The sequence below is a fragment of the Leiobunum rupestre genome, chromosome 6 (genome assembly GCF_980474605.1).
Source record: "Leiobunum rupestre chromosome 6, qqLeiRupe1.1.hap1, whole genome shotgun sequence".
NCBI classification, from domain to species: domain Eukaryota; kingdom Metazoa; phylum Arthropoda; class Arachnida; order Opiliones; family Sclerosomatidae; genus Leiobunum; species Leiobunum rupestre.
In genome coordinates, this window is record NC_143389.1 from 55,540,958 (window position 1) to 55,558,762 (window position 17,805).

A 17,805-nucleotide genomic window follows, 5' to 3' on the forward strand; every position below is an offset into this window, starting at 1 on the left:
CTATGGGGAAAAGGGTGGCACGGAAATTGTCCCATGGGAAAAAAGGGTTGGGGGGGGGCGTACTGGGGTGGAGTGCCTCGAAACACACAACTGGCTGAGGGCCCGCCTTACAGGCGGGCTTTTCGGCTAGTAAAAAAATAAGAAGAAAACGCAAAAACTGCACACCTTTCGCCATCTAGTGACCAAATTACGTTAAACCTTTTTATTGCATCATCACAATTGTAACGTGATTACGTGAACGTTTTCGAGTTTCCTTAAAAGAATTAAAGTTTTAAATTGAATTATATTTTTATTAAACTAATAATGGGGAAAAACAAAAACCAAAGAACCAAAGGAAATACAAAGGTATATAACTGAAAAATTTAAAGATCAAGAGAATATGCCAAAACTTTAGTATGTTTAAACACACGTTTAATTTTTAAATTAGCCTTCAAGTAGTGGCCGTACTGCCGAACTTCTGTCATCCCGAGGTGTAAATAATTTTCTTGGATTTGGAACGCTTTCCGTTGATTTACCAGGATTTTCAACTGCGTCAAATAAGCTAGAGAATGAGGATTCCGATATTTCCATTGATAGTGACTTTCGTTTGGTTATGAAGAAAGCCACTAAAAGAGATTCAGTTACTAAAATTAAAGCCCTGCAAGAATTTGCGCAGTTATGTGTGGAGAAAGATGAAGACACGGTTAAGAAAGCTTTGCACTTTTGGCCGAGAATTTATTGCAAATTAGCCACTGTAAATATTCAAATTCGGACATTATTATAACTATTTAATTAATAAATCCACTCATTAATATTATCATCTTAGGATCAAGATAGAAAAGTACGTGAAGCTGCCCAACAAGCTCATAAACAATTAGTGTCCAAAGTCAAAAAGAGCCTGGCACCTTACCTTAAATCAGTTATGGGTGTATGGTTAATTTCCATGTGTGATCCTTACGCCCCATCGTCAAGTGTGAGCAATCAAGCTTTTCAAATCACATTTCCACTTGCCAAACAAGCTGAAGCTCTAGATTTCTGTAAAGAAGAAATATTTATTGTAAGTTAACACTTATTAAATTTCATACAGATTTTATAATGAATTTTCTGTCCATAGTATATTGAAGATATCTTATTTGAACAAACAATTGATACTATCAGTGATCCCAAGTAAAACTATGCCATTAACTATGTTATAAATAATTATAATAATAATTTTGAATATATTAGAGTTTCTAGCCGCGATGAAAGAGAAGCCCAATATCTCAGACTTATTGCGAGCTGTTTCAATGGATTACATTTATTCCTACATACTCTAAACAGCTCAACTAAAAACTTTGATGATTTTTTTAAAAAGCTTGTTAATAATCCTAAATATTGGAAATACGCCAATCACAAAGACCCAGAAGTATAGAAATGCATTTAATAATGCAAATTTCAAATTAACCCCATATTTTTTTCTAGGTGAAAAGGAGCTGGTACTGCGCAGCTCAAGCCTTATGCCAATTCATACCAGCTATAATAGAAGACAATGCGGCTAAACTGTGTCCATTAACTCTGGGTTCTTTGAATGAAGATAATCCTCTGGTAGCCTCTACAATTTGGGAAACTTCCTTGCATATCATTCTTACGTTAAAAGACTGTTGGCAATATGTTAATGTCCAAAACGTTATCCTGCCCAAACTTTTCAAAGTATTAAAAGAAGGTGGAAAAGGAAATGCAAGCACCGTTTTCCACAATTTGTTGCCAATTCTGAGCAAATTGCCTGATTCTTCTATTCAGCCTGAAATAGAATTCATTCGTGAATTTTTTGAGAGCCTTAAAGAGGGGTAACGTTGTCATTTTTATACACTATCAAATGATAGGTCTAATTTAAATTATTTCTGTATCAGTATGAAATTGGATAGTGTGAGGTTAAGTTCCAGGGAATTGAACGCAGTGATTCAGGCGTACATGGAATGTTTACAGTATTGTCTATTGAGGAAGAAACGTAACCCCGATGAAGCTCAAGCCTTGATGTCATTATTGATTACTGAAGAAGTTAGTTTTTGCTACATGGTTATTAAAAAACTTCAAATTTCCACATTCATTTTCCTTATTTAGTTAGTACCAGTGGTGAAGGAAGCCCTTTTTGACAACAGCAGCGAAGCTTATTCATTAATGTTTCATCACTTGGGTGGTTTTCTTCGCTACTTGGAAGTGCAATCATTGGAAAAAGATAATGAAGAAGCCGTTTTCCTCGCAGAAGGATTGACACTTTTTTTCTCTGAAATAAAAATAATTCTATTGGAAATGGAACTAGATCGTAATGCAGCGCAGTTGTCCAAATTTGTCCATTGCTTGCATTATGGAGACGAAAGAATGTCATTGAAAAAAGGAGTACGTTTTGCTCAAATGGATGATGAAAAAGCAATTACAGCTACAAAACCTATCCGCAAAAGTTTGCAAAATGCCACCCTTGCTCAAGAAACGTACTCATTTTGTGAAAATGTCTTTCAAAAATTGAAAAAGTCGCCTTCTTTGCCTTTGTTAAAACTTTTCACTGAAATTGTCGTGTCAGTGCCATCCCAAGAACTATTTTCAAAGCTAATGTTGGAATTAAATAACTCTGATAAAGAAGATATATCGGTATTCTTCACCAAAGATATTTTACTACCTATGTTAAAAAGTAACGATGTTCAGGAAAATGAAACTGAATATGTCAAATGTGTGGTCTCCATGATTATATCGGCGTTATCATGTACTTCTGATGAAACTGAACTAGAAACTTTGGACTATCTTTGCAAAGTTAGTTTACGCCGCCTTTTATACGTAATAATGAAGAGTTAATCCATTCTTTCATTCTAAGAATGACAATCTAGTGCTGGAGCGTTTAATTCAAGAAGCATCAGAATTAAGAGATAACGATATTAGACTGGCAAAATGGTTAAAGGGAGATTTCATTGGTTATAAAATGGTACAATTGGCTAATGGCCTAGCCAATCAATTATTGTCCGATGAAACTCCAAGTTCCGAAACTGAGCTGGCCTGGAAATTATTACAGATTTGTTTCTCAATAAACAGGGAGTTTGGTAAAATTCCAAGTGTAATTTTTAGTTAAACAAAGCTTTAATTGTCTTTTTTTATAGATCCATTTATTGCGCCTGAGTACATCAATACCATTTTGGATTCCTTCACTAAATCTTTAGCAAACATAAAACCCAACGTTTTGCATAATAAACCGGAAATTTCCTTTAAAATAGTTAAATTACTGTGCGATTTAGCTAAGAATTTATTCAGTCAATGCCAGGTATAATAAACCAAATTTGTGTCTTTACAAACAAAAATTTATGATGAGATTTAAATCTTAAGGGTTGTTGGGATCTACCATCAGCTATGGCATTGTTGCTCAGCCTTTTCCAATTAAGTTGCAAACTTAATGATGTAGATGATACGTGTAAGAAAAATCTCCACTTTTGTTACATAAAAATGTGTACCTAATTTTTTTTACTTTCCAGTACTTGATACTCTTGAAGAAACGTGGTTTTTGGGTGTAAAGAAACTTGTTGAATCCCAAGGAGTGGAAGCCTCTAGTAATGGCTTTTTGCAGCAATCTGTTAAAACAATTAAAAAGATCTTAAACAAAAAATGGAAATACAATGAGTAATAATAAGAAAAATTTCCTAATTAATATATACTTAATGTAATTGATATTATAGAATTATGGAAATAGAAAGATTAGCAAATAAAGTGGAGAGACTTTTGAAAGCGTATGCTGAGGGATTGAAAAATGAGGAAGATTTGGAATATAACTTCGAGCAAACTCTATGTTGTATTCTTGAAATACTTTTGCCTGACCGTGATGCCTGGATTGAATTGGAAAACAGCTATATTTCTTTGGTTACTAAAAATTGTCTTGAATTTTATGTTTATGAGACCAAACTCTCATCTGAATTTTTTTATTTTAGTGCAAATTACCAAGGACCCTTTGTGTATCTTCTCTTCTAGATTTGCCCTTAATTGAAATCAATTTTAACTCTCTTGAAACTGATTTCCCATCATTTTTAGCGCTAACACTATTCACTTGTAGAATTATGGAGATTAGTTTTAATTTAAAATTTGAATCAGATGGCCAAATCTTTGATATCAGTCTTAAAAACAATGAAAAGTATCAATTTGTCAGCCAAATGCCCAGCATAGCCATGGCTGCTGCCTTCGGACATAATATATACATTGATCACCAGGTTAACGAACAAATATCAACTGCGTATTCTATCTTCCATATACTTATTTGCAATGTTTTATCCTAGATATTGGAAAATCATAAAATAAGAGTAATTTTTCAAGACTTTCCGCGAATATTGTCTTTGTGTGTGGAAAAAATTAAGAAAAGTGATATTTTACCAATATTGGAAGATACCCTACAACGGTAATTATTCCAATTTTATTTCATCTTGTCAAGAACACTTCTTGATCTCGTGTAGTTCAATTTTGTACTTAATTTCAGGGCCAACAAAGGATCTTATCCGCATGCAATAACACTAGCCATACTATTTAAAAACTTTGTTAACATTGATCCTGAAATTCAAGATTGGATAGATAAAATTATTGACATGGAACAATTACTAGGGTATAAATAATGAGAATTAGTAATATGAAGTCTTATATTGATTGTTTTTTCTCTACGAATTAGTTTGATCAAGGATAAAGGCACTAATGTTCCCCATGTAATTTACTGTTTGATGCCTTATTTCAATCAATCCACTGTCATGGAGCTAGTAAAAATGGCCACAAATATGTTGCTCAGTGACCAACAAGTTTCTCAAGGTACAATAACCATGATGATATGACTGCTATGATATTATAAAAGCTTTGCATTTTTAGATAATGACTGCTGGATATTAGGAACATTAGCCGTGTGTTTAAACTCTCAGAACAGTGAGGTCTTAAAAATGAAAGAAATTCGAGAATGTGCTCGGAAAGTTTTGGGTTATTTTGTTGATCTCTGGAAAATTGATCCCAATATTTTGAATCCAAACTGGTCAAAAAAATACCCATCTAGCCTACAGAAAACTACGTTTGTTTCCCAAATGTCTTCCATATTTATAGCGCTTGTGAAAAACTATCCTGACATGCTGGAACAAGATATGTGGGACGCAATTTTATGTACTTTAGTCGGTTGGATAACAAGAGCTAACGAGCTAAGGGAAGAATTTTCTAAAGAAGAAACCACCTTGATTCCTTCCATTCTAACCTTTAAACTTTTGTGCGAAATTAACTCTGTACTTAATGAGTGTAGAAATGGGAGACTAGAGATGAGACTCATGCCAAATCTACTCACCGAATGGGATGAACTGTACTTGGACAATATTTACATACAAATAATTCCACTATTTCTGAACCTAGGAGGTGAAAAATTGTTCTTAACGCTATTCAACAAATAAGGTTAAAAGAATTTATTTTACAGAGAATTTAAAAGATAGCCAAGTCAATTTGGTGCTCGAAAAAATGATTACTTCTGTTAGTCAAACGCTCTTGGATTTGCCAGTCGATTTGATATTGAAGAGTTTGAAAGACACATTGCCAACAGAATGTGATCAAAATCAAAACATTGATTATTTGCTCGAAAAACTTCACCCAATGTTGATTTCTTCCATACGTCCATTAGTTTTGGGTTCACACTGCATTCTTTTGAAGTAAGAAAAAAATTGCAGCCATTTGAGTGCTCAAGATTAATTTCTAATAGGAACTTGGCACAATATAGAGATGAATGAACCCTTAAAATTTTTCAAACTTCACTTATTTCCCTAAGTAAAAAAAGAGTGGGCAGTCAAAATAACTTGAAGCCATGAAGTAGCAGCTTTTTTAAAAAAATAATAATAATTCATAATTAACCATGGCTCAAAGTTTTAACATTTCTAGTTGATCCTGTTAAATTGACATATCAGTTTAAAAGCACATTATTTGTCAGTTGTTAATATCAAAGCACTCTAAAGCAACAGATGGCAACTGCTATGGAAAATAATTTAAAATTGTAAAATATTTTAATAATTTTTTTTATATTGTAGTCTTGTGAAAAGAATTCCAGAAATTGAAGTTGAAGAAAGTGCAGAGTCCCAAGATGAAGAAAAGTGCCGGTATAATAAAAATTCCGAAGTCTTATCATTACAACTTAACTTAATGTTTATTTTTCCATATAGTTCACCTCCAAAAGCACTGGTGTCAACTTTGGAATCAACAAGCCAAATATTAGACACACTTTTGTCTAGTTTTGATTTAGGGGATTGTTGCTTAGTTCAACCTTACACTGATTCTTTCACTTTTACCTACGCCTACATGTTGAGCTGGATTCAAATGCTTGAACTTTTTACCTCATCAAGTTCTGAAGTATATTATTATTCAAATTATTTTAACTATAACACTCTATTCCTAACTGTATCCTATTTATTATAAGGTGCGTTCAGATTATGCAGCTTATTTACAAAAATCAAATCTGTTGGAGGAATTATTGGCTAATTTGTTTAGGCTAATGCCAATTAACCCAACTTTGTTCGAAAATCAAAAGGGCAGTCAATCAACAAAAACTATGTTCAACGAACCATTTCAAATCAACCTTGAAGGTTAAGATTACTATAATATTTTACCTAAAACAATTAGTATAATTACTTTATTCTCATTTTTAGCTAAGGCCAGTTTTACGGAACTTCAACACATTACATGCCATGTTTATTTAAGTACTGTACAAAAATTACCGGCTCTAGTGAGACAATGGTGGCATAACAGAGACAAAAGAATAGCTGACATTGTGAATAAGTGAGTTTCCCCCTCCACCCAAAAATCATAAAGCTAAATATAAAAATATTTTCAGATTCACAACTAGCTACGTTTCAAACGTTATAAGTAACAAAGAAGTTACAGCCGTGCTTGAATCTAAAGTGAAATTTACAAATATGGTTGTTAAAGCTCGGCCAGCTGCACGAGAAGTAGTAGCAAAATACATGATGGAAGATATAACAATTGAATTAGTTATAAAACTACCTGCTAACCACCCATTGAGCCCTGTCGTGATTGAAACGGGACAAAGAATAGGTGTCAGTGTTACCCAATGGAGAAATTGGATGTTACAACTTACCACTTTCTTGACTCATCAAGTAAGATTGTTTGCATGAGTAATCAATGACAATTGTAAAAGCCAAATTACAATTTACCACATTATATCCTTAGAATGGCTCTATTCTGGATGGGCTGTCCCTCTGGAAGAGAAACGTCGATAAGCGTTTCGAAGGTATTGAAGAATGTATGATCTGCTTCTACGTCTTACACGGCGGAACTTGTCAATTACCTAAATTAACTTGTAGAACTTGCAAGAAGAGGTTCCATTCCGCCTGTTTGGTAGGTTTTTTACAACTTCTGTTTAACACATGCAACTAATGCCTTTAAAATCTTTCAGTATAAATGGTTCAGTACAAGCCAAAATTCAAGTTGCCCACTTTGTCGAAACCTTTTCTAACTATTCAAAAATTATTTGTAAGAAAATTTAAAAAGCTTTTAACAAAAAAACTTATCAGAATGATTTTGTTTATAAGAAGTTCTATTTAACCATTAAAGTTCTATATAATATTACTTCTTTAAAACGATTTATTGTTGCGAAGGACAAAATATACAACACACGGAGAATTGAGAGACTTCAGCTAAGGTGTGGAAAAAGATAGTTAACCATCGCGCATGGTTTTTTATCAAGATTTAACTATCCCTAGTTTCTTAGCTTCTATTTCATAAATTAGCAGTCTCCACATTTTTACTACAAACACTTCGGCTTCATCATCAAGAACCTGGTTTTAAAATTTATTAAAATGATTTTTAAAACTGAAGAGTTTGTATTGCCTGATTAACACTCACCATTTTAACATCTTCTAAAATACTTTGAGCAGAGCTTCCTATTAAAACTTTAGAACAGATAAAGTCCACTAGCGTTGGCTCCTCCTCGCCAATGTATTCTATTATTTTCTTGTTTATCCATGGTTTGATTCGCCTCTCCATTAAACCCTTTAAATAGAAGTAAATTTAAAAACAAAAACTAATGATTGGTATAAGCCAATATTTGTTACAGATATAATAGATTTTACAATACAAAATTTCTATCTTAATAATGGAATTTTACTGATAAAGTGATTTGGGTCTAAATTACTTATTTTCACTGATTAAAGGGAGTATTACCTCTCTTGTTTGGTAGGGTACACTAAGACTATACCAGGTAGCTTCCACAAGCCTTCCTAGCGTGGGGCGGCAAAGTTTGATCTGGTTTTACACCCTAACTAAATTAACACCTTGCCACCCCTCGCTAAAAAGGCTTGTGGAAGCTACTTGGTATAGTCTTAAGTGCACCCTACCAAACAAGAGGGGTTATACTCCCTTTAAGCAATTCACATCTAAATAACAGATTTTTTCAAGTAAAAATAGTTTTATAATTGGCCAAAAATCATATTAAAAATTGGTTAAATTACGATATTGACTCTAAAATAAACCAGTTCCAAACAGAAATTACTTGATCCACTAAGTTCCAATCCACATTGTAAGCAAAAAGCTCATCTTTAGCTGTTGGAATTTTGTCAATAAGGTTCTTAATATGTTTTCTTTTCTCGTCAGTTGAGAGATGCGACATATTCCCGGAAGATTTGCTTTCATCCTCATCAACAAGTTCATCTAATGGAATTAATTTTCTTTTCTTTTTGGAGTCACCGGCATCATCTTCATTTGTATTAAAAACTTCTTCAAGGGTCATTCGTTTCTTTTTAAGCCCAGCACTTAGGGAACTATTATTTTGACCTAAATTGAAAAAGAAAATCTACTAATATTCTCTGTTAAATATTTTTCTTTTTTATTTTGATATTACCAAGCTTAAGTCCAGCAAAGCCCATGGGTTTGAACTCTTCTTTTGGCGTGGTAACGTCGGAGAACGCGGAAATCAAACTATTTTGAGTACTGTCATCATCCACTATTTTCTTATTACTGGGTTTAACATCACTGCTGTCAGAATCAACGGGAGACAAAACGGAATTGGCAGCTAAATGAAGTTTCCTTCTGGTTTCAAAATCAGATTCCCTAAAATCCGATTTAACTTTAGGAGCTGGTGCCGGTGGTAATGGCTGACTTAATCGGGCTTCTTCCTCTTGATATATCTACATTTGATAACACGTATTTTAATGGATATTCTCGACTACTAAAGACACCCTTTAGCAATATTCAATTGAGATCTAGTATATATTTACTCTGCTAGCTTCCGCTAAAGGATCTTGACATCCTTCCTCCTCAAGTTTCTTTCTTAACTCTTCCAATTCTTCTTTTTCTTTTAGCGCATCTCTGTTATCAGACTCCATCTCTTTCTCCCTCTCCTTCAACCTCCGAATAAGTGAGCTTCCCCTGCAAAGAAAAAAGTTACTTAGATTCGCTGAACAAAAATAACTGCAAAGTTAAATTTTCTTACTTATAATATTTAGGATCGTCACGCTCATCATCATAATCCTCTAAAAATTCCTTCAACCGTTTAGCTTCTTTCAGCTACAAAGGGAAATCATTATAAGCAAAGTGCTTATTATATAATGGGTCACAAGTTCACAACCAAAATATAAATAACCTCTTCATGCCGCTTTTCAGCTTCCTTGACCGCTTCTTTCTCATAGTCTTTATTCCGTCTTTTTTCTCTGGCTTCCCAATTTTTAAGCCTCTGTTTAAATAATTAAAATGTAAATTTGATTTTAAACATTTAAATTTTTCTTTACTTCTTTGTAAGCGGCTTCCTTTTCACGAAGCTTTCTCTCCAGCTTTTTCTTTTCATAAGCTTCCTCATCTTCTTCACGATCACGATCTCTATCCCCTCTGCTGTCCCTATCGCCTCTGCTATCTCTTTCTCTTTCATAGTCTCTATCTCGACCTCCCCTCATACTGCAAAAATTTTTGTTATAAACACTATTTTGCGCTTCTAAACATCTTTGAGGGTGCATACATATCGTTACTCATTTCTCTATCTCTGTCTCGGTCTCGATTCCAGTCGTTGGGATCATTTTTTTCTCTTGATGGTGATCTTGATCGAGGTTGATATCTATCTTCTTGCATCCTGGAATCACGATAGTCCCTAATATTTCGGTCTCTTTCCCTTTCTCTCTCCCGCAGCTCTCTTTCTTGTTCCCGCAGCCTCTCCCTTTCTCGTTCTCTCTCTCGGTCTCTTTCTCGTTGTTCTCTATCTCGCTCCCTCTCACGTTCTCTTTTTCTTTCCCTTTCTCTATCAGGACTACGTTCAGGGGTTCTTCTGGTAGGTTCTTTCTTTTCTCGGCCATCCGGAGAGCCTCCTTTGGTCTGTTTTTCTTTTTCTCGCCGTTCTTTCTCTTTTTCCTTCTCTTCTTCAGCTCTCTGCAAAAAATACAAGACCAGAAAACTCAGAAGATGGATAAAACTGAGACTTTCAGGTCGGTGTTTGACAAAAATACATTTAAGACCTTAAAATTAAGTCAAATCTATAAGGAACAGGATAAGAAAGCTAGCCTTTCAAATTATTTTGCAATGAAATAAATGTCCACTTCAGAGGAACATTGCTAGAGATTATTTTACCAGCATCAAGTATGGTTCCAAATGCTTCAACTTTTTGTAGAAAACAAAAATTTCATAATAGTTAATGACAAATTTATCCAATTGACATTCTCTTAAATGGACATTTTATCTCCAAGTACCTAATCAAAGTGGTTAAACTAATAAATTTAGAACTTATAAAGTACGTTAGGGAAGTTTTTGATAATTCTTCATTCACCAATATGGTTCTTAGAAAGCTGCCATTAATTTATTTGACAAATGTAAAAATTTAAATTTACAAAATACTGTTATAGTTTTTTGATAGTTATAGGAAAATGAAGATTTATCAAAACAATATCTTACAACAAACAATTTTTCGTGTAAATAACTTAGTAATAAGAGTTAGAACTATACTTAAGTGACCCATTTTTAATCCGGAAAGGTTTAATCCTTATGATGTAATTTTTTTAAATCTAAATATTTAAAAAATTAAAAGTGGTATTAGCCTAAATGTCCAACTATTACACTTGTTGGCGCAAGAGTTAAAAATAAAAAATAGTACGAATCGGTATAAAAACCGAGAAAAACATATTTACAAGAAGTAGGTTTCACATGCCATGGTGATGATAACACATGGTCCATGGAGCGATAACTGAAAAATGGATGGTTTTGTTTTGGGTGATGGAGGTGTAATTCTCTGTAGTCTAACAAGACTGGTCAAATCCCGAAGCTCTAAATAACCGGTTTTCTCTATAAAAATAATTATCAGGCCAGACAACAGCAAGAATAAAAACTTAGAAACTAAGTAGGGGATATTTGGCTGGCTTTGGAACATCCCTATTGCCAACTATCAGCTTTTTATATTACATCATGACTAAATTGATCAATATAGCTTGAAATATAATAACGAATACATCAAAACCCTTTAGAAAACGAGCTATAGTGAACAATTAAATAAGGGATTTTTGGCTCAACAAAGACAACAAGCAGAACCAAAACTCAAAAATAAAAAAGGGCCTATTGTAAAATCTTTAGTTAGGTTTTGTTTACTCACCACCAAAAGGTGTTTAGGCAGATATATATAGCTCCCTTAGTAATACAAAAAGCAAACTTACCAAGTAAGTTCTCCAAGATCACAGAGAGAAAGACTGTCTAGGACTAAACCGATATATGGGCATAATACTTTCCTGTAGATACCGACTACACGGGAATGGGTAAGAATAATTATATCAACATTCCACTTTTAAATGAGATATGACACAACCAAAATAATGAGGGAAATATTTTTTTCCACTTGGATGTTATTTTAGAGAGTGTGCCCAAACATTTCACTGAAATAACCTTGGGAACCTCACTTAATAATTTATCCCGAGTAGCCCTGGGCAATATTTTTCATGCAAAAATTAAATTCATAGCTAAGATAACAAAAAAACACCTGAACAATATCCGTAGTACTTACGAAAGGTAGCTCGGAGGAGACTTAGGACCCCAACAGGAGACATACTTTTAACACAACTCAAATCAAAATGGACATACTCACCCAGAAAATAAAGTCTATGGTAAAAAGCGCAAAGTGTTCTAAGCCCCCTAAAGCCATTGAATGAGCTCACAGAATGGAGCCAGAGGCAAGCAAAATTTCTTGACAATTACTCACCACTGCCTAGCCTTTTAAAAATAACAGCAAAGCCTGATTTCGTTGATAGCTTGAAGTGTTTTTGTCAACTGTCGCTTTACGCCTGGTGTTTGGGGAATCATAACAAGCTATGCTTAAACCACATTAAGTTTCAGCCCATTCGCTAATAAACTACAGTTAAAATGCCTAACAACACAATTGAACGTTTCCTCGACTTAATAATAGTTATCACATTAAAAAAATTAAATTCCTGTAAAATTTATAAGGTAGCTAAAAATTATCTTCACTCCTTTAAATACCTGACTCAATAACAAACGCAGCTACGCGAAATCTGGAAAATCGCGAACATTGTTATATTTCTCTCTCCCACTAAGGGACAATTTTGGGAGAAAAAAATGGCGCCTAAACATTTACTAGTAAATGGCTAGAAAAGAACGACACTTTTGTTCCTAAAGACGTAAAAAGAAGGCAGAGACAAGAAATACCTTATAAGTGTCACGGAATTTATCAATTTCTCTATGGATCAGATTCCTTTTGTCATCCTCCAAATCCATCTCATCCAGATTCTGTAAAAAATACCATACAAGAAGCAAAGTTACTATTTACTAAGGTATATTTCTTAAGATATGTCAAATGCATACATTTTTTGGATCTTTATCTATATCCGAATTATTTTTTTGCAATGTTTCTTGAGTTTTGGCTAATTTCTTGGCTTTATCTGCATTATTTTGGGCTGTTGAAAAGCAAATACCAATTATATATGGAGGTTGTAAAACTCCCGTGTAATCTATTACACACCTTTAATTGCATCTGGGGAAGGTCTGGAAAGCTCCATCGAATGTTCGTGAAGTAAATACTGTATAGATGTCTTAGCTGAAAGGTCAAAATCTCTCGTGGCATCATCCAAATCATTTTCTTCATCAGCCAAAGAAGCTTTCTTGCCATGTGATGCTTTTTTGGTTGCTTTGTACTCGTCTAGTTTCTCCTTTGTTTTGGCATCTACTTTGACGACTAATTTTTTGTCCCCTATCTCCCAGTCATGAAGAATTCTAATTGCTCTTAAACCTGATTCAGGATCGGCGTACTCGCAGAAGCCAAAGGCTAATTCATGAAACATAAATTAATCAGGATTAAAATCAACGTTTTTCAGCTAAGAATACCTTGTAATTTCCCATTAGCACCTTGAACTCTTTTCCAGTTAATTACTGTACCACATCTCTGCAAATAAAATATTCAAAATGATTAAGTGTGTTGGCAAATGGCGAAACAATAAAAAATTACACAAAAAAATGTTGCACCTGTAACATTTGCCTAATCATACTGTCTGAAGCCCTTTCTGTAATATTGCCTACAAAAACGGTTACTGGAGGACCTTTATTTAATTCGGGCTAGAGAAAAAAGTTCATAATATCTATAAATGCCTTTATAACTATTAATTTTTTTTAATAAATACAGGTTTTTTCAACATTGGTGGTTGAGGTTGCTTCTTAATGTGAGGTTTTGGAGCTTGAATGATAGTCTGAGGCATGGCCATAACTGGCCCCATCATCTACGAGATAAAATATATATTACCTCAACTTGGCTCAACTTTGGAAGGGAAAAATAAATGACAAGAATAACAAATAATACTCAACAATACTCACTGGTCCAGGCATCATGCCCATGGACATAGTGACGGGGATCATTCCAGCTAATTTGAATGGAAATTTCGTTAGTTAAAACTCATTAACACATTAGAACAATTGAAAGAAAGAATGACGCACGCATGCCTGGAACTCCATAATGAGGTGGCATCATAGGAGGAACTGGAGGCATGCCTGGGATTTGCATAACATTTGGAGGCCTTGGTGGAAAAGCCATTTAGAAACGTGAACTACAAATACAAAGAAAACCATGTTATAACAGATATGTAGTACATAAACCTAAACAATACAAATATATGACATAGTTTGGAACAATTAAAATGTAGTCTAAGCATGAAAATTACGATTCAAACATTAACGAAGTGCATACAGGTAAATCTTTGATTAACAATGTTACCATAAACCATTTATCACTGATACAAATATAAACAAGCATTTTTATGTAGAAACTTTATTTATATAGGTTGAAATTATTGCCATGTACCGACTTTCTTTAAATATGTATTCTATTGTGTTTTAATTTATAACCGTTTGGATAAAATTAAATTGAATGTCACAAAAAGTTAACCAAGTCTTAAAACTACAAAGGGCCGAAATGTAAGACTTGGCTTATTCATTCTTTCTGTATAGTTAAATGTGTTATAATAAATAAAATTTAGATTGAAACGATATTAAAATACCTCAATTATTATGAAATCTTCTTTCGCGTTTTATTTAAATAAGTGTTTCGGGTATAATTAATTTACGCACAATTACAATGACAAAACGAATAACGCGTCTCTTGACTCTTCGCGACCAAAATTTACAAGAACTAGAAAATTGCTGCGTCAACCATTTGGCGGCAGCACCAGCCAGCCAAAATAAGAAGAGCCAACCAATCGTTGTCAATATCACAGAGGATTAATTATATATTCTTCTATGATATTTTGAAAATAACAAGATCGCGCCCAGCTTTGTTTTCAGAATGTGATTTCTATGTTATTTGAATATCGGAAAATTTCTGATTCCTATGTTTCCATTATTTTTATAAATATGTTTTCGAGTTATTAATATCAATATCGGAATTTATCGAATCATGAATGCTCTTAAAGATGCACACCGGCTTTTGAGAAATTTGGTTGAAAATCGAGTAGCCCCGCCTAGTGCCTAGCGCCGCCGATCCAACGCCTCCGCCGATATTTTCTTTGGCGCCGAGCATAGATATAAGAAATGTATATAAAGGTCTAGATAAATTTCGGGGCGTCTAAGCCTAACATAAAATACGGAATTGACACCTAGCAGACACCGAGGAAGGCACGTGAGCAAAAGCGGGAGCTCTCTTAGCATTTTAGTACTAAGTGCTTGACCTTTCCGCAGGCCGTAGTCTTTAGACACCATCTGTTGGTGACTTTTAGTATAATTTTAAAGCAGGAAACAATGGCTCTCGCGACGATAGCACGAGCTTTCTTACCGATAGATAGCGCCTTATAAGGATAGCCTGCAGAAATTACGCGTTTCTGCTAGCTGTCACCTCCGTATTCACTCCTTTTGAAATAGACCTTTATATACGTTTCCTATATCTATGGCGCCGAGTCATTTACTTTTCTGATAATTAGGCCAATAATTTGGGGCAGAAAAGATGTTTTCAAATGAATGAATTAAGCTAGCACACCTCAGTTGTAAACAATTTTTGAAGCCGGTTATAGTTAAAAATACCGCCATTTTGTACATTAACAACATCGAAAAATATAATTTAAAACAATCTTAAATCTTTACTGAGCAGAAGTGGGCATAAAAGCATTAGCCCGAGTTGCTTTACATCGTAAAATGTAATTTGAGAGTTGGGACAATCATTTCCTAGGCTCCTAGCGGAAATGTGTTCAAATGAACGTCACAAGAATGGTGCAAACAATAGTGAGTCTCATGCGATGTTTCTTGATATGTATTTTATAACGTATTATACAGGGTCTTTAAAAAATGGTGGTCATTTGGAGTCGAAAATGTTATATGACATTTTTTCCTGCGGGCCGCCGTTTCAGAGTTACGAAACAATGTACGAATATCTTTGACTTAATTATATGTCGTCGGAAAGTTACTAGAATCGATTATCGATGAAAAGCTTAATAAGCTCCTCGAGGACAATTTGGTAAGTCGATTTCTTAAACGCTTTCAATATGATTCGACAAGACCGTCTCCTTGAATGCGTCAGCAAGGATACCCCCGACCTCTATTGGTTTTTACACCAATGCTATAGGGCACCTTCCCATCTCACCTACGGTGAATCAATCCTTTCATCCGAACGGGGTGTTCAGCAGGGTGACCCATTGGGTCCAGCGCTCTTTTGCCTCCTCGTACATAGCTTTGCTTCCCGCATGGCATCTGAGCTTAACATCTGGTACCTCGATGATTCGACGCTGGGCGGCAGTCCACGTTCCGTCCTCGACGACCTACTCCTTCTCCAAGAACTTTCCGCAGATATCGGCCTGGAGCTCAACCCTTCCAAATGCGAATTGCTACTCCTAAACCCCGGCGGCTTTGACTTTCAACACTAAAAATCTGTGTTCCATGCGGCGGCTCCTGGCATTAAACTCTTAACGCGCTTGCTTGTCCTCTAAAACCGAGGCCTTGAATACCATAGTCGGAAATCTTCATCAAATATCTGCCCATCAGGGTTTTTTTCTGTTGAAAAACTCAATTGCTATCCCGAAGCTGTCGTATCTCCTCTACAGTGCCCCCGTGTGGCGTGACGTCTCTGGCCTTACGTCGTTCAATGAAACCCTTCGTTCGGCGCTGCAAACAGTTACGAACACTCTCATGGACGAGGCACCTTGGCTACAGTCGTTGCTTCCCGTATCTCGAGGCGGCCTTGGTATTCGCCACGCCTCTACTCTCGCTCTCCCCGCCTTTCTCTCGCCAGTATCCAGCGTGGAGGCCTTAGTCAGCGCTATTATCCCTGGTCCCTGCCTCTATCTACCCTAACGGGTTGGATTTTTCCGACGCTTCATCTCAGTGGGAAATCGTTTCGGGTGCTGGTTTGCCATCGCCGGATCTCCGAAGTCAGTCTATCACTCGGTTGTCCACCCGTATTTCCCGTGACAGGGACCAAGACCGGCTACTCTCGGTCAGCTCTGCGGACTCTGGGTGCTGGCTAAACGCCCTTCCTTTGCCGTCCTTGGGTACGCTATTAGACGACGACTCCTTTCGGATCGCTGTCGGCCTTCGGTTGGGTGCCATAATTTTGGTCCCGTACGTTTGCAACTGTGACAGCCGTGTGGACTCCTTGAGCACCCACGGTTTGAGTTGCAAACGAAGCTCTGGGGCCTTATTCTATCTCTCTCGTTATCGTTAAAAATGGCTCGTTACTCGTTAAATTTTACGAAAATCGTTAAGTTTATCGAAATCTGATTTTTAGCAATTCTATCTCTTAACGGTAACGAAAATCCGTTAGGCTTATTCGTTAAAGATAACGAGAGCTATTTTGGCTCGTAAACGGCTACGACTGTGCTCCCATTGGACGAAAGTATTTGGTGTCAATAACAGTTTTGGGAGAAGCAGTGACTGAAGGTCCTTAGTATTAACCTTTGTATTTAAAGGTTATTTCACATTTAAAGTAAGTAATATTATATTTATTATTATGTTTGTAGAAACTTGGATAAACAAAAACCTTATTATATCCCAGAAAAAATACATTACACTAACGAATGACACTTATGACGAATTGACGACAGTCATTTCATTAAACAGCAACAATCATACTGATAATTGTCTTATTTTTCAAAACTTTCTCTAAATTACAAAATAATATGCTTTTTCTCTTAGAAGCTTAGCCAAGATAAATGTCTCGCACTCTGCTTAAATTCAACATTTCACTGTTAAACAACATAAGAGATAGTACTCAACGAAGACCGATATTTAGAATGTTAAATAGTGTTTTTAAAAAAACGGATATTGCAGTAATTATAGTCTTGAGTTGTTTTTCCACTAGGCTCACTGAACTTCCTGAAGTCACTTTTACCAAATCATCAATTTGAA

General features: G+C 35.2%; 2 protein-coding genes across 6 annotated transcripts; one reads left to right on the forward strand and one right to left on the reverse strand.

Annotated features, from left to right (window-relative positions):
- The first annotated feature begins 205 nt into the window (after window positions 1–205).
- Ltn1 (E3 ubiquitin-protein ligase listerin) lies at window positions 206–7,578 on the forward strand. The gene is made up of 26 exons (XM_090177934.1): window positions 206–345; window positions 428–733; window positions 806–1,036; window positions 1,094–1,146; window positions 1,207–1,384; window positions 1,441–1,805; window positions 1,869–2,016; window positions 2,080–2,763; window positions 2,825–3,047; window positions 3,105–3,265; window positions 3,328–3,412; window positions 3,474–3,618; window positions 3,675–3,855; window positions 3,924–4,199; window positions 4,266–4,384; window positions 4,463–4,585; window positions 4,649–4,782; window positions 4,840–5,364; window positions 5,423–5,651; window positions 6,024–6,092; window positions 6,156–6,342; window positions 6,410–6,575; window positions 6,639–6,768; window positions 6,824–7,106; window positions 7,180–7,347; window positions 7,406–7,578. The coding sequence occupies exons 1-26, from the start codon at window positions 304–306 to the stop codon at window positions 7,463–7,465; spliced, it is 5,271 nt and encodes a 1,756-aa protein (XP_090034060.1). The 5' UTR covers window positions 206–303; the 3' UTR covers window positions 7,466–7,578.
- Window positions 5,553–14,626, reverse strand: LOC149942659 (RNA-binding protein 25). Of its 5 annotated transcripts, XR_016481208.1 has the most exons (20): window positions 14,475–14,626; window positions 13,915–14,024; window positions 13,786–13,841; window positions 13,605–13,700; window positions 13,450–13,539; window positions 13,312–13,369; window positions 12,950–13,252; window positions 12,793–12,884; window positions 12,637–12,717; window positions 9,959–10,362; window positions 9,735–9,897; window positions 9,590–9,679; window positions 9,440–9,513; window positions 9,225–9,375; window positions 8,849–9,134; window positions 8,501–8,781; window positions 7,855–8,001; window positions 7,298–7,465; window positions 7,088–7,208; window positions 5,553–5,643 (listed from the first exon to the last, which is right to left on the reverse strand). XR_016481208.1 is itself a non-coding variant. In XM_090177936.1 (18 exons), the coding sequence occupies exons 2-18, from the start codon at window positions 14,009–14,011 to the stop codon at window positions 7,692–7,694; spliced, it is 2,556 nt and encodes an 851-aa protein (XP_090034062.1). In that variant the 5' UTR covers window positions 14,012–14,024; window positions 14,475–14,626; the 3' UTR covers window positions 7,574–7,691. The 5 variants fall into 5 exon arrangements, 3 of the variants coding, with proteins under 3 accessions (XP_090034062.1, XP_090034063.1, XP_090034061.1); XR_016481209.1 differs by lacking the exon at window positions 7,298–7,465; XM_090177936.1 differs by lacking the exons at window positions 5,553–5,643; window positions 7,088–7,208; window positions 7,298–7,465 and adding an exon at window positions 7,574–7,787 and having other exon boundaries at window positions 13,795–13,841.
- Window positions 14,627–17,805: the final 3,179 nt, after the last annotated feature.

Bases quoted from the DNA above. Each gene is read 5' to 3' on its own strand.
- LOC149942659 (XM_090177935.1), bottom strand. From the start codon at position 14,011: ATGGCTTTTCCACCAAGGCCTCCAAATGTTATGCAAATCCCAGGCATG. The intron at 10,363-12,636 runs GTATTTCTTGTC...TATTTTTTGCAG, and splicing joins AATTCCGTGACACTTATAAG to AGAGCTGAAGAAGAGAAGGA. The intron at 9,680-9,734 runs GTAAAGAAAAAT...TTATTTAAACAG, and splicing joins AGGAAGCCGCTTACAAAGAA to AGGCTTAAAAATTGGGAAGC.
- Ltn1 (XM_090177934.1), top strand. From the start codon at position 304: ATGGGGAAAAACAAAAACCAAAGAACCAAAGGAAATACAAAG. The intron at 4,586-4,648 runs GTATAAATAATG...TCTACGAATTAG, and splicing joins GACATGGAACAATTACTAGG to TTTGATCAAGGATAAAGGCA. The intron at 6,343-6,409 runs GTATATTATTAT...ATTTATTATAAG, and splicing joins TTACCTCATCAAGTTCTGAA to GTGCGTTCAGATTATGCAGC.